Source organism: Nicotiana tabacum, chromosome 21 (genome assembly GCF_000715075.1).
Source record: "Nicotiana tabacum cultivar K326 chromosome 21, ASM71507v2, whole genome shotgun sequence".
NCBI classification, from domain to species: Eukaryota; Viridiplantae; Streptophyta; class Magnoliopsida; order Solanales; family Solanaceae; genus Nicotiana; species Nicotiana tabacum.
Genome location: NC_134100.1, coordinates 27,031,944 through 27,048,477, shown reverse-complemented (window position 1 = coordinate 27,048,477; position 16,534 = coordinate 27,031,944). Strand labels below are relative to the sequence as shown.

Here is a 16,534-nt window from a genome sequence, read left to right as displayed (position 1 = left end):
ATATAATCCTTGTCTCTCAAATTCAAGATTTGTAAACCAATTCGTTATCCCTTTCTTCAACTTTAACTTCTATATACTTGAGATTTTATCTCTATATATAGCTAAATAAATGGGTGGTTTACATATACTTATAGCAGTTTTGTTAATTTCTTGTGTTAGTATATTCTTGCCAGAGTTGGCTTCTGCTCAACTCAGGACCAACTATTACGCAAAAACATGTCCTAATGTTGAAAGTATTGTTCGCAATGTCGTTAATCAGAAAATCCAACAAACAATTATCACAGTCCCTGCAGTTCTACGTCTCTTCTTCCATGACTGCTTTGTTGAGGTATATACTGTTCTCTCCTAGCTTGTATTAAAAACTTCGAAATAATTAATGCACACAACTTCAAACTAAAAATGCTTACCATAACTTAGAATATGTAGTGGCCTCCTTATATATATGATGGACAATTCTTTACAATTCATATCATGAGTTTATTTTTGGTGTTGGAGTAATTAGGTCCAACATTAATTTTCTTGACGTGATACTAGAACAAGACACATCTCATTATCGCTTACTAAAGTAATGTCGAACGAAGGAAATTGGATCATCAAGTCACCCATGTAGGTCAACCCCAATCCACTTAAATAAATAAGTAATACTATATATTTGTTATGTATTTAATATTTACAAATAAAAAGGGGGGAAGACGACGTGTAGGACTCTAACAATTAATACCGCTTCTGAAAGATAAAATAAAACGCTCTGATGCTATAAAGGAAAAAAATAATAATTCAAAAACACATAGTTCCCCAATTTTCTTCATAGATTTGTTTCACTAGTGATCAAAGTTATCACATGCCACTGATAAGAACTACATCGAAAAGTTTATAGTCTAAGTCGTAACTGTTATAGAGATTGCTCCAATATTCATAGAAGACCGTTATTACTCTTTTCCGAATATTTCATAGAAAAGTTTTGGAAGGAAGGAGAGAGTTTTGTCTACTATTCTTAAGAAAGAAAACGTTACGACTGAAAGTTAAAAAGAAAAAAAACTATTTAAACAAGATAATTCTTGTTTAAATGACACATCTATTCCCTTAGGTGTGCCTTTTCCTCTCTTTTTTTTTTCTTTTTTCTTTTCACTTAATTTTATTTATTTCTTGGGTGCCCCATATTGTTCATTACATACTCCATTTATATATTGTCCACGGTCCAAATATTCCGTATGACTTTTTAAATGTCCTTACTGATAATGAATAAACTATTATCTTCTTATATGGTTTTGGATAACTTTTTTTAAATAAAGTTAGGCCCAAAGTCCATTATCAAGTTCTTGATAGTAATAGTCTAATACGCTCTTTTTATGTGGATGTAGGGGTGTGATAGTTCTGTGATAATAGCATCTACACCAGGGAACACAGCAGAAAAGGATCACCCAGACAATCTTTCATTGGCTGGAGATGGATTTGACACTGTGGTCAAAGCCAAAGCGGCCATTGACGCAAACCCAATTTGTAAAAATAGAGTCTCTTGTGCTGACATTCTCGCTATAGCCACTCGCGACGTCATTGAGCTCGTTCGTACTAGTACTTTTTAAATTGTTACCTTTCTTTTTATTACACTCACAATTTAAAGGCAATTAATCGATAATAGAATAATAATAGTTGTAATTAACCTACTATAATAAGTTAGACAATACTAATAATGCAAAAATCTTTACATGTAATCAGTATATAACTTAGATCTTTTCTTTTCTTTTTTTTTTTTCCTTTTTTGGCTTAATACATGCTTGATTATATTAAGATTTCTTGGCATAATATAAAATGGAAAAATGACACTGTATAGTCACTCTCAAAATAATAACCGAAAAATATATATATTTTTGTATATATATTTTTGTATGTTATATCCAAAAAATATGTAGTTTGTATACGTTTTGCGGCTACCAAATATAAATAGATGCAGAGTTGGATCTAGGATTTGAAGGTGGTGGGTGCCATAATTTCTTTTAGTGTATACCTTATAATGACTAATAAAAAATTAGTTAGGAATGTTTATTCGATTTTTTAAATAAGAAATCATACCTTAAGTATAACAACACAAGTAAAATCAACATTTTCACTAGTTACATCTTTTTTTTATATTAAAAATAAATTTAAACAAGATAACATGGACATACATCAAGCAGAATAAGAATTTTTAAAAAAATATCTTTAATAGATAAATTATACCCCACATGTACAGAATTAAATAAACTACAAGTTTTTAAAAAAACAAAATCATAAATCTCATATTTTTCAAGCAATTCTTACGAAAATTTTGTCATAATTTAACAGTAAAGAGATTTAAATTATATTTAAAAACTATAGAATAACACAAATTTTTATGATATAAAAAAAAAGATGAATTTTTTTATCTCAATCGAAAATTTCCATTAAGACCCAAATTTTTCGGGTATGAAAGAAGAAAACTCATAAATTTGAGACCGAGAGGAATGCTTATTTTATAGAATTTTATAATTTTGGAGTTTCTTTTTTGAGTGTTCTTGTTAGAGAGCACATATAAATAATAGAATATAAAAAAAGAAAATTACAAAAATAATGAAAAGATAAATAGAAATTTGGGAGGTAGCCAAAAAGGAAAATGATTGGGACAAAAAGAAATAAAAAGCACACGAAAAGGGAAAGTCGGACAAGGTTCAAGATAATTTCCATCTTGAATTTTACACACGAGAAAAGCTTTCAAAAAGATTTATCAGCCATGATACCTTTGTCTAATTTACGACTGTGGGTGGTAGGATCAGATATTTAACCTAATTTAAGAAAATTTCAACATATGTATATAAAATTTTTATCATCTTAGCGGGTGCCATGCCACCCCATTGTAAAGGGGTGGATCCGCACCTGAATAGATGGCGAGCTAAAAGTGATATTTTCCCTAATAATTTTATAAAATGCAGTCTGGTGGACCAAGGTACCAAGTGGAATTGGGAAGGCTAGATGGTTTCACATCAAAAGCTTCAAATGTGGAAGGCAACCTGCCAAAGCCAACTTTCAATTTGGATCAACTCAACTCTATGTTTGCTTCTCATGGTCTAGATCAGACTGACATGATCGCCCTCTCTGGTAATTCAGACTACTTTTTTCGTTTTATTTTATGATTGGACACAAAGTGTTTAAGAAAAAACTTTTGACACTTAACAGCGGCCCATACTCTTGGAGCTTCTCACTGCAACAAGTTTTCGAATCGGATTTACAACTTTAGCCCTAAAAATCCAGTGGACCCAACCCTAAGCAAGACATTTGCAGCCCAATTACAGCAAATGTGTCCCAAGAATGTAGACCCACAGATAGTCATCAACCTGGACCCAATCACACCCAATACCTTTGACAATGTTTACTTCCAAAACCTACAAAAGGGAATGGGCTTATTCACCTCAGACCAAGTGTTATTCACAGACAAAAGATCCAAAGGAACTGTTGATTTGTGGGCCAGTAATTCCAAAGTTTTCCAAACAGCATTTGTGAATGCGATGACTAAGTTGGGCCGAGTTGGTGTCAAAAGTGGCAAGAATGGGAATATTCGTAGAGACTGTGGAGCATTTAATTAAGAGGAAAAAAAAAGATGATTGATTTTGCTTGAAGTTTGCATTGCTTGTGAATGATGACAATAAAAGATTGCAAACTAGAATTTAGTTGTTTTTCTAATAAAATGGGACGAAGTTCCTTAATTTGTCCATAGGGTGGGTGAGTTGCAATAATAATATGCTCGAAGTCCAACTTTAAACTAGGGGTATATGGCAAACTTGCATATTTGTAAACATATTGATGGTAAAGGTAAAATTTTATTCCTATTTTAATTAATTGAATATGTTGTTTCGGATAGCATAGTATTTTGAGTCGTTTCACATTTAACTCTCTTTAGAATGGGCATATTGCTATTAGTTCGATGATCCCAATAGGATGTGGTGAACGGAATTAATTATTGTGAACAATAGAGGATAAAATGCAGTAGCCATATGTACAATTCTCATTCTACAAGGTCTACTTTCAGTCAACTCTTTTTTTTACACTCTATCCTGTGACCTTAAAAGTAATTAAACTACGGGAACTACCCGTGATTAGTGAAATTGATTGCTAAAAAGTATGATAAGTAATTTTTTATAGCATGCTAAATTGTTCTACCGACCGTTTTGTCTAGGTTAAACATATGACCAGTTTTTCTTTATTATTTTACAAGTTTGGGTGCTTTTAATTCCAGTACTAAATTCAGTATATATTTGTATGATTTTGCATTTATAGATATATAGTACAACCGGATTTCATCTAATCACTTAAGGCGTTCAACTTTTGTTCCACTGAGATATATAGTAAAACTAACGTTATCTAATATAATGTTCAAATTCATAGCCGAACGCATTAACTAAACTCACTGTTTTGGGTGATTACAACTGTAAAAGACAAAATGTTTCAAATTTAACCTATGTAAAATTGCTATGTGTTTTGCAAATACAAAATCGTAAGATTGTCTCTTTGGGAAACGTCTGTATATTCTATAATATAATACCTAAATTGGAGCATGCATGGCTAATGACTCCTGACGTAAAACTCTATAACAGCCATATATATGCACATCAATTGAGGTAAAGGATAAGAAGTCTACGCGGAGCCAGGAATTAGCATTAAAAGATTAAAAAATACAGGAACTTTTATCTAGATATACAAAGTTATATAAATAATTACGCAGTTTAGTGAGAGAATCTATTTTTTCAAAAAGCAGCAATATTTTTAAAAAATATATATGAATACGGTTAAAATTAGGCCTATCCGATTTTACTATTTGATCGAGACCAGAAGTTGCATCGAGGGTTAGCTTCGTAGTGGAGCAGATCAAAGTGACAAAGACAAGGTACCGAGTTCGAGGTGCCTGTCGAGATCGAGGCCGCCAGCGATCGAGACCAAATATGGCAGACTTCGAGCAAAGCGCAATAACAGAAAAGCAAGATATCCGTGACTGGTCGAAGATCATGGCGAAAATCTCGAAATGGATCAAATCAAAGGCAGTTGTTTAGGCAAATCAAAGGCACCCGGTGACCATTGACTCTAAACACTTCATTATTTTTATTCTTCAAGTCCAATGCACCAAAGGGTGTCACACTCACAACCTCAAACGGGCCACTCCATTTAGACTTCAACTTTCTGGGAAACATCCGCAACTGTGAATTGAACAACAACAGAAGATCACCCTCTTTAAACTCTTTGTTCCAAATGTACTTGTCATGAAGATATTTCATCTTCTCTTTGTATAAGGACGAACTTGTGTATGCATGGTACCGGAACTCATCCAACTCATTCAAATGTGCCACCTTAAGTTGGCGGTGACATCCCACTCAAGATTCAACTTCTTTAAAGCCCACATGACTTTGTGCTCAAGTTCCATAAGAAGATAACAAGCTTTCCCGTACACCAACCGGTATGGAGACATTTCGATAGGTATTTTGTAAGCCGTCCTATAAGCCTATAAAGCATTATCAAGTTTCTTTGATCAATCCGTTCGGTTAACATTCACTATTTTGGACAAAATACTCTTTATCTCCCGATTGGAGACTTTCACTTGACCGCTTGCTTGTGGATGATAGGGAGTCGTGACTTTATGAGTGACACCATACTTGATGAGTAAGGTGTCGAAGGCTTTGTTGAAAAAATATGGCATCCCATCGCTTATGATAGCCCATGGAGTACCAAACCTTGTGAAAATATTCTTCTTCAAGAACGCCACCACTTCTCGCTTCATTGTTGGGTAAAGCAACGGCCTCAATCCATTTGGACACATATTAAACCGTGACAAAGATGTAGGTATTTCCATAAGAACTCACAAAAGGACCCATAAAGTCAATACCCCACACATCGAAAATATCAATCTCCAGAATAGTGGTGAGGGGCATTTTATTTTCTTCGAAATTCCATCAGCCCTTTGACATTCATCACAACGTTTGACTAGATCACTTGCATCCTTGTAAGAAGTGGGCCAATAGAAACCGCAACTTAGCACTTTGGTCGCCGTTCTTGCTCTACCATGGTGACCACCATAAGGCGAAGAATGACAAGCCCCAAGAATTTCACTTTGTTCCTCCTCCGGTGCATATCTTCTAATCACTCCATCCGCACAAATTGGAAAAGGTACGGTTCATCCCAATAATAGTCTTGACAATCCCGTTTGAGCTTCTTCCTTTGGTTTGAAGAGAACTCAACCGGAATGATACCACTCACAAGATAATTTGCTAGATATCCGCAAACCAAGGCACCTCTTTAATTGAAATAGCCAAGAGTTGCTCATCGGGGAAGGAGTCATTGATTCAAGGCCATCATGCGGCCTCCCTTCCTCCTCCAAACGAGACAAGTGATCCGCCACTTGGTTTTCACTTCATTTTCAATCTTGAATGTCAATATCAAACTCTTGCAACAAAAGCACCCATCTCATCAACTAGGCTTTGGAATATTTCTTGCTCATAAGATGATGAAGTGCCGCATGATCCGTGTGGGAAATTACTTTTGCACCCATCAAGTACGGGCGGAACTTTTCCATAGCAAACACAATGGCAATGAGCACTTTCTCCATAACGGTGTAGTTGACTTGGCCACTATTCATGGTCTTACTAGCATAGTAGACCGGATGAAAAATCTTGTTGATGCGTTCTCCCAAAACAACCCCTACCTCTACATCGCTTGCATCGCATATGAGCTCAAAAGAAACACTCCAATTTGGAGCGGTGATGATGGGAATAGTAGTCAACTTGAACTTTAGCAATTCAAAAGCTCTCATGCAATCATCATTGCAGTGTAACTTAGCATCTTTCTCCACAATCTTGCACAACGGGTTTACCACTTTAAAGAAATCCTTGATGAAAAGCCGGTAAAACCTCGCGTGGCCTAAGAAACTCCGCACGCCCTTCACCGAAGTTGGAGGTGGAAGTTTAGAAATTGCCTCAATCTTTGCCTTATCGACTTCAATGCCATTCTTTGAGATCTTGTGGCCAAGGACAATGCCTTCCTCAACCATAAATGACATTTCTCCCAATTGAGCACCAAATTTATTTCTTCACATCTTGCCAACACTTTATCCAAGTTGGCGAGACAATCATCTAAGGAATTCCCGACCATCGAGAAGTCATCCATGAAGACTTCAAGGTAATCCTCCACCATGTCCGTGAAGATCGCCATCATGCACCTTTGAAAAGTCTCTGGTTCATTGCACAACCCAAATGGCATCCAATTGAAGGCGAAAGTACTATAAGGACATGTAAAGGTAGTTTTCTCTTGATTTTTCGGAGCAATAAGAATTTGATTATAGCCAGAATACACATCAAGGAAACAATAGAAAACATGACCGACCAATCTATCAAGCATTTGATCTAGCAAGGGAAGTGAAAAATGGTCCTTCCTTGTGACTTTGTTAAGCTTACGATAGTCCATACACAATCTCCACCCAATTACCATTATTGTAGGAATCAACTCATTCTTGTCATTGGTGACCACCGTCATGCCCCTTTTTTTGGGACACATTGAACCGGAGAAGTCCACGAACTATCAGAAATGGGGTAGATAACCCCGACATCCAACCACTTGATGATCTTCTTTTTGACAACCTCTTGCATGGCTTCATTGACTCTCCTTTGATGTTCAATAGATGGTTTGACACCTTTCTCCAAGTTAATCCTGTGCATGAAAAATGTGGGGTTTATCCCCCGAATATCCACCAATGTCCATCCAATAGCCTTCTTCCTCTTTTGTAGCACCGCCAATGTAGAGTCTACCTACACGTTAGTCAAACAAGAGGAAAGAATAATCGGTGAAGTATAAAAAGGGCCAATAAATTCATACCAAATATGTGGAGGCAATGGCTTTAACTCCAAGATAGGAGTCTCTTCAATTGAAGGCTTTGTAGGAGGAGTTGTCCTATTTTCAAAATCCAATGACAATTTGCGGGGTTCATAAGTGTACGACCCCATTCCTTGCAAAGGGTTCATACATTCCACAAAGCCCTCCATCTATTCATCATCAAAGTTGAGCAAGATGGACTCTAATGTATTATCAACATTTATCACAACACTTGTTTCATCCATAATCACATCGGTCACCAAGTCCACGAAAGAGCACACCTCATTGCTATTGGGTTGCTTCGTAGACTTACACACATGAAAAAAAATACTTTTTCATCACATATCCAGAAAGTAAGTTCTCCGGCTTCAACATCAACTAGAGCCTTCCCCGTAGCAAGGAAAGGTCTTCAAAGAATAATCGGTAACTCATAGTCAACCTCACAATCAAGAATGACAAAATCCGCCGGAAGAATGAATTTATCGACATGAACCAAAACATCCTCAATCACTCTCAATGGTCTCTTCATGGTACGATCAACCATTTGTAATCTCATAGATGTGGGTCTTGGTTGCCCAATTCTCAAAGTGTTGAAAACCGAATAGGGCATCAAATTGATACTTTCCCCAAGATCACAAAAAGCTTTAGCAAACTCGGCACTTCTAATGGTACAAGGGATTATGAAAGCACCAGGATCTTCTAAATTGGGAGCCATTGAATGCACAATTGCACTCACTTGATGAGTCATTTTTATAGTTTCACAATTCATCGACCGCTTCTTTGTCACGAAAGCCTTCATAAACTTTGCATAACCGGGCATTTGCTCCAAAGCTTCAACCAATGGCGCATCGATTAATATACTCTTCATCATGTCAATGAAATTTTTGAATTGATTCTTGCCATTTTGCTTGGCAAGCCTTTGAGGGTATGGAGGAGGAGGCTTAGGCAATGGTGCCTTAGCCTTTTGCACTACCAGTTCCGGTATATCGACAATCTGATCCCGAGACGGGTTCACTTCCTCTTGAGTCTCTTCCATATTGTCATCAATATCAATCCGCACTTCATCATTTACTTGTACCACATTGTTCGGAGTCTCATATTCTTGTACTACTTGCTCATCATCCACAAGATTCCTTTTACTAGAGAGGTGGGTGCATTCCCACCTTTTCCACTCATAGTCGTAACGGTCATGACATGTCCCGTGTTGTCCCTACCCTTTGGGTTCACCACCGTGTCACTTGGTAGTGCGCCCTTAGGACGAGTGTTTAGATTTTGAGAGATTTCCCCCATTTGAACTTCCAAGTTATGAATTGATGTATTGTGGGAAGCAAGTTGGGCATCAGAATCAACATTCTTCTCCATAATTTGCTAGAACATATTCTCAATACGACCCATTTCATTGTTGGAAGAACTTGAACCATGGGAAGGATAAGGAAGCGGGTTGTTGATACATCGGGAGCCTTTGAAAACACGACCCCTAATTGCCTTGATTAATTTTCCATCCCTTTTGGTTGTTGCCTCCTCAATATCCTTGGTTGTTGCCACTCCAATTGTCTTGGTTATTTCCACCACTCCAATTTCCTTGATTATTGTTATTATTCCAATTCCCTTGATTGTTGCCACCACTTCAATTACCTTGGCTGTTAGCATTCTAATTACCTTGATTACCTTGAGGTCGCCATTGTTGTTGATTCGGGTCTTGAGAGTTATTTCTTTTCCCTTGAAAGTTGTTCACATATTACACTTCCTCCTCTTATTCATTGTAAGATTCATCTTGGTCAAACCCATTACTTGCACATAATTCTCCACTCGCTTTTGCACTTTTGGACCCTTGGTCCTTCTTTTTTTCACCATCATGCTTACTCCCTCCATGGCATTGACTTGCTTAGGACTTTGCACTTGTTGAAGTTGATCCTTGGCTAATTGATTCATTATGGTGGTCAACTCGGCAATGGCTTGCCCATGATCATGCAATTTTTTATGTAGGTGAATCATATTCGGATTATCTTGAGGAACATTTGACCTAATTTTTCATGCCAATGAAGTGTCCTCCTTTTCATCTAAAATCTCACAAGCTTCCGCATACGACGTTATCATGAAATTTTCACCGGCAAGTTGATTTACCATATACTGATTGGTCGTATTGATCCCCCGATAGAAATTTTATTGAATCATAGCCTCCGTCATATCATTGTTGGGACACTCTTTTACCATTGCCCTATACTGTTCCTATATCTCATGTAACAACTCATTGAGCTCTTGTTTGAATGCTATAATCTCGTCTCCAAGAGTAGCCATATGCCTGGAAGAAAAGAACTTGGAAATAAATTTCTCCGCCAACTCATCCCATGTATGGATGGAATGGTTTGGCAATCTCTCCAACCAATCCAAGGCTTTCCCCCGTAGAGAGAAGGGAAATAGCCTTAATCTTAAAGCATCCTCGGAGACGTTTGTCTGTTTACTCTCCCAGCAAGTGTCCACAAACTCCTTTAAGTGTTTGTATGCATTTTGACTTGGAGCCTTGATGAAGAATCCCTATTTCTCTAGCAATGTGAGCATTACATTTGTGATTTGAAATTTGCCCGCCCTAATGCGGGGCAGGACTATGGCACTTGCATACCCTTCATTCAGCAACACTCAGTGTGGAGCCGCTCTTTGTAGAGGTGGGGGTGGAGGTGGGACATTATCTTGAGGCGCCCGACCTCTTCTATTTTCTTGAGGTTCAAGAGGAACCTCTTCAACTTGGTTATCTTCAACGTCCACATCCCCTATTGGCATGTTCCCGAGTTGATCATTGTTGTTTGCCATTATGGTACCTATAATTGATTCACAAAAATCAGTAACAAGGAATGAAAAGAAGATAATTCACACACAAAACCAAATATATAGCTAAATTCGTTTTAGCTCCCCAGCAACGGCGCCAAAAAATGATTTCGTCCAAGTCATACCTCTATTTAAGGTTATGAAATGGTCGATGCAATAGTAATATCCAACAATGAGTCGGGGTCAATTTTCCATAGGGAGCTACAAATGGAATTAGTGGTATATATTATAGTGTATGAGCTTGAACTGCCTCAATTTGCACTTCCACAAACTTGGGATTGTTTCTAGGTCTAATTTAAACTAAGACTGCAAACTAAGAAATGAAACTAGGAAATTATTTTTGTTGTTTTTCAAATGATGTAAAAGGCCTAGGGCTATGACCTTCACCTAGGTGTTTGCCTAATGGGTTGTAAACTTTAAAGCTTGTTTTATTGGTCGGGGTGTATTATAGCTATCAACACTCAAGTACCCACTCAATACCTCTCGTTCAGAGAGTGATTTTGCCCAATTTGGCTTTCTCAAGTCCAAATGGGTATTTAACAAAACGGTTGATAAAAAGCTCAAGTCGAGTTTTACTATCTCTAGGTTCAACCCTTTAATTAGGCTTATCAATCTCTCAATTGACCCAATTTCTTGTTAGCCAAGTTTTCCTAGACTAAGTCTCTCTTTCTCAAGTAGAAACCAAGTCAAATAGACATGAACTAATGTTTGCGACCTATTAATTCTACAATTAAAAGCAAGAAAAGGCTAAATAATAAATACCCAACCATAAACAAGCAATAAATCAAACACCCATTAAGATTACACTCTAGGGTTGGGTCATAACCCTAGTAAAAATCTAGCTACTCATGCTTAAAATAGAAGAAGTAGAAGAAGAAATGATAATTAAACCCATATTGATAATTAAAATGATGAAATCAATATTCAAAAAGCTCAAAATAGCAAAAACTACTAAAAAGAGCAAAAGAAACCGTCTACTGTAGCGGGTGATGTCAAAACTTGACATAAAAAAGTGAAACTCTTCTATTTATATAGGGCTGCAATTTTCGAACAAAAATGCCCTTTCAGATGTTCTACGACCGCACAATGCCATGTGTTGTCCGCACTTTGCTTCATCTTGACAAGATTGGAAATCTGCGGCCGCATAATTCTAAACTGCGGCAGCACTGCTCTCTTTCTACGGTCCGCATAATAATGTCTGCGGCCGCGTAGCTTTTCTTCTGCGGCCGCACAATAATTGTGCGGTCTGCACTTTTGTTGGACTTGAGATGCAGGTTCTATGAACTTTTGCTCTGACCCAGTTTCTGTGGCCGCACATATCATGTGCGGACCGCACTTTGCATATTTCTCTGATGGGAATTTCTTCACAACCTGCAGCCGCAGATGATATTTTGCGGTCCGCACTTTTGATCTTTTGTGCCTTATTTTGTCTTTGAGTTTAGATTACTCCTTCTTGAGTTGGATTTCATCTTGGGAGCTCATCTTCCAATATTCCTGCAATTACACACATTTCATTAGTTTTCGGGAACACAATTAAGAGGTTTTTGGACTAAAAACGAAAGCTAAAAGGCACTAATAAGTAGTCAATCCCAACATATCAGAGCGCTTGCAATAGTATTTGAACAAGGTTCAAGCATTACTGTCTCAATTCAGGGAGTGGTCAATCGTCCACATATGAGAGAAAAAAATGTGGAGGCAGATGCATTAGCCAATTTGGGTTCATCCACAGAAATGAAAGGATTTGATTCTGGTGCGGTAGTACAATTTCTACATTCGGTGTTCGAAGTGGATGGCTACTGTGAATTTAATTTAACCAACTTAATATGGGATATGAGGAATGCGTTTGTTGAATATCTAAGGCATGGCAAATTTTCTGAAGACCCAAAAGCGTCTCGGGCATTACGGACTAAAGTGGCTCATTACAGTTGTTACAACCCATATCCACATGTGTTAGTTCATGCCATATATTAGTTAACATAAATCCAATAAGGAATTATCTTTGAGATGATAAGAAGTCAATCCTATTGGTCTTAAGTGATACAAGAGTGTATAAGGGTGATTAACAAGTATTAGAAGTTAAATGAATCAAGGATGTTGTAACTCGTATTTTCAGGTAAATATAGCGGTGCTTAATACACTCAAGAGGTCATGTATTAAGGTATTTTAATCATATAATATCCGTATCATAAGTTTTGAAGTCAAATGAGTTATGAAACAAAAGTCGACAAAAGTTGTCGCAACTTAGGTTCATAATTTTACTTAAACATTAGGTCAAATGTTTCTAATCTTTTCTCCTAATTTACAAGGAATTACGGGGTGATCTACCAACCAAATTAAATATATATGAGTCTAGTTTCCAATGAATTAAACCGTTCATCGATACGATCTCGGAGTGGAGCGATATTCGCATTTTTGCGAGACTGCGCCAAGCACCTCTCTATGGGGCCCACTAAGAAGGTTTAAGATATTTGGACCTATATAGGATGCCTCCAACCCGTTTTAAGTGATTTACATTTCACTATTTTTATACCTTAGAACCCTAGGAACATCCTCTCAAGGTTCTCTCAAGATTCAAGACCCAAAAAAGGGCAAACAACACAAATCAAGTGTCGGGAATTCCGTGGCGCTAGTAAGTCTCTTGTTCTTCTTGTTGTTGCTCATTTTTGTGTCGTTACAGCTCGTGTGGGAGGTTGTTTTAAAGTGTTTATGTTATGTAAATACTCCCTCATGTTCTTAATATCAATCCTAGGTGATTTCAAGCCTTCTAAAGTGATTCTAGTGCCGAAAACACTAATTGATCGCTAGTTTCGCTTTTTTTGTTGTTGTGGCAGCATTGGAGGGATATTTCATGGAAATTTAAGGTCAAATTGGAGTTGTTCTTTCTGTATAAAGGTAAGGAACCTCTTACTCTATATGTATTTAAGATTATATAAGTTGCGGCTAAGCCATTGAAGCTAGAACTTGTGAAATATATATCGAAAGGCTTGGTAGTAATGTTATTGTTTTGTGGAGTGTTTTGCGTTGCTGTTGGGCTGCGTATTTTACTACTGTTTTGTGGAGTTTTGGAGGAGGAAGGGTGTGGAGAAACACCATATATATGTATGGTTGTGGGATGATAGTTATTCGTAACATTTCCGGGTCGTTTGACACGACTACGGTGGTCGTCGTATGTATGGAGTGATTAGGCTGTGCGTGGACAATTTTGGGAGGCTCAATATGTTTATTATTGATGTTGTTTGGGATGTTTGGTGACTGTTTTGAATGGTGTTAAGTCATATATATAGGGGAGGTGCTGTCCGTTTCATCGTAAAATAGGTTGTGGTCGATACATAATAGTTATGACGCTTAAATGATAACGATAGTATCGTTTCTCTTATTGTAGACTAAGGAGTTTTGACAATTGCATAGCTTGAGATTGGGGAAGTATATACAAGGTATGTGAGGCTATCCCTTTCCTTCTTTTGCACGACTCCGATTGTACATAATGTAATGAACGAGCTTCCAAGATACTCTACTCTTAGAAGCTAGCAGTACTTATATTGTTTTCCCTCTTATGGAACGATTGATGTTAATGTTGCTTCTCTTATTCTTATGTTATCAATGTTGTTGGTACTTCCTGATTCTTATAAGGTTCATAGTGAAGAGTTAGTCCTAATAACGTGTATAGAGGATACCGACCTTACGTCACTTCGAAAGTTTTAGAATGTGATTCCATGAGTCGAGCATGCATTATATATATGTACCTATTTTACTCTACCGAGACACGCTATAGTTGGCCGGGTACGACACTTATTGTGCAACCACTGATCAGTTGGGTTTTACCGAGCTCCACGTGGCCGGGTACGATTCTACCAAGCCTTATGATGGCCGGGTATGTTTTTACCGAGCCTATTATGGTCGGGTATGATATGATGATGATGATGCCCACAGAGGCGAATGTTTTAAAGGTTTATGTATTTATACATATGTATCATGCATTTCATGTCAGTAGCCCTCAGAGGTACTAAGATGCTACAGGTTGTATATTCTCTATCCTTGCTTACATTACTGATCGTATTTATGGTTCCCTGCCTTACATACTCAGTACTTTATTTGTACTGACGTCTTTTTATTTATGGACGCTGCATGTCGTGCTGCAGGTCCTGATAGACAGGCAGGTGCAGCTCCCCCACCACAGTAGGCTGTCCAGTTCAGCGGTGATTGGCGATATCCCTTCTCCAGACTTGCCTTGGTCTTGGTATGCATTTTTGTTATAGACATTATGGGTATGTCGGGGCCCTGTTCCGGCTATGTTGCAGCACTTATGTTCATTTAGAGGCTCATAGACAAGTGTCGACTCATGTATAGTTTGGTATGCCTTGTCGGCTGGTTTTTGTTATATAGTCTTTCATGGTAGCGTGGTAGCTCATACCTTATATGTAGTTTCTTGATTGTCTGGTCATCCCCTGCTATGTATGTTCATGCCGTCATATTTTATTGCTGGTTGTCCATGATCCAGGTCTACCATTTATATTGATCTCGTCAGCCCTAAAAGATAATAATGAAGGTTAGATGAAATGTACGTTGGTGCTCGACAAGTATGGTCGGGTGCTAGTCATGGCCCTCCAGTTTGGTTCGTGACAAACTTGGTATCAGAGCAAGTCTGTCCTAGGGATTGTCTGTGAGTCATGTCTAGTAGAGTCTTGATTATGGATGTGTAGCGCGCCACATTTATAATCAAGAGGCTACATGACATCTAGGGTTGTTACCTTCTTCCTGAATCTAGATCGTGCGTAGAGTTGAGTCGTAAGTGTTTGTCTCTAATATTCACCTTGTTTTCTTTCAGCGATGCCTTCAACTAGGAAGCAAACAATTAGTAGACGGCTTTATACAGCTGCGGGAGAGGGTACCAGTCAGGTGCCCCAAGCCAGAGCAGGCCAAAGTGAGGCTCAGAGTGAGATGCCGTCTCATACCTCATCTACCCCGTCTCCTCCAGAGGATATTAGGAGACACCCAGCACCTCCAGTTCCTCCGTCTGGCACTACAGACCAGGATATGCGGAGTGCTTTGCAGTTATTGACTAGCTTGGTAGTTGCTCATGCTCAGATGCAGAATACAGGTGCAGTTGAGAAACCAGTTAGTACAAGAGTTCATGATTTTATTAATTTAGACCCTCCAGTATTTACCGGATCAGACCCCAAGGAGGACCCGCAGACTTTTATTGACCAGGTTTATCGTACACTTCGGGTTATGCATGTTAGTGATACAGAGGCAGTAGAGTTGGCTTCTTATCGGCTACGGGATTTAACGGTTCTCTGGTATGATAGTTGGGAGAGATCCAGGGGTCCGAACGCTCCTCCAACTGTGTGGAAGGAATTTTCTGAGGCCTTTCTTCGTCACTACTTGCCAGTTGAGATACGACGAGCTAGAGCTGATAAGTTCTTGAACCTTAGACAAGGTAATATGAGTGTGCGAGAGTACAATATGTAGTTTGATTCTTTGGCAAGGTATGCTCCCCATATGGTGTGGCCGAGATGAGTGATAGGGTGCATATGTTCGTGAATGGGTTGGGACCACATCTGATAAATGAGTGTACGACAGCCTCCTTGGTGGAGGGCATGGATATTTCCCGTATTCAAGCTTATGCCCAGACCCTAGAGGATCGTAAGCGCCAGCAGAGGGCAGTTAGGGAGAAGGATAGAGGCCAGCATAAGAGAGCGAGATTTGCAGGGTATTCTGATGACTTCAGAGGCAGCGTCAGGCCACAGTTTTTGAGGAGTTCGGTGCCACCTGTAGCTAGTGCTCCTCCACAGTTTCAGAGGCCTCGATATGATCGATCCTATTCTAGTCCAGGTCAGAGTTCGCAGGC

At 38.3% G+C, this 16,534-nt stretch overlaps 1 protein-coding gene across 1 annotated transcript; it reads left to right on the top strand.

Annotated features, from left to right (window-relative positions):
- Nucleotides 1-3,870, top strand: LOC107775196 (peroxidase 51-like). The gene is made up of 4 exons (XM_016594899.2): nucleotides 1-328; nucleotides 1,362-1,562; nucleotides 2,946-3,111; nucleotides 3,190-3,870. The coding sequence occupies exons 1-4, from the start codon at nucleotides 110-112 to the stop codon at nucleotides 3,594-3,596; spliced, it is 993 nt and encodes a 330-aa protein (XP_016450385.2). The 5' UTR covers nucleotides 1-109; the 3' UTR covers nucleotides 3,597-3,870.
- Nucleotides 3,871-16,534: the final 12,664 nt, after the last annotated feature.

Bases quoted from the DNA above. Each gene is read 5' to 3' on its own strand.
- LOC107775196 (XM_016594899.2), top strand. From the start codon at position 110: ATGGGTGGTTTACATATACTTATAGCAGTTTTGTTAATTTCTTGTGTT. The intron at 1,563-2,945 runs GTTCGTACTAGT...TATAAAATGCAG, and splicing joins CTCGCGACGTCATTGAGCTC to TCTGGTGGACCAAGGTACCA. The intron at 3,112-3,189 runs GTAATTCAGACT...GACACTTAACAG, and splicing joins TGACATGATCGCCCTCTCTG to CGGCCCATACTCTTGGAGCT.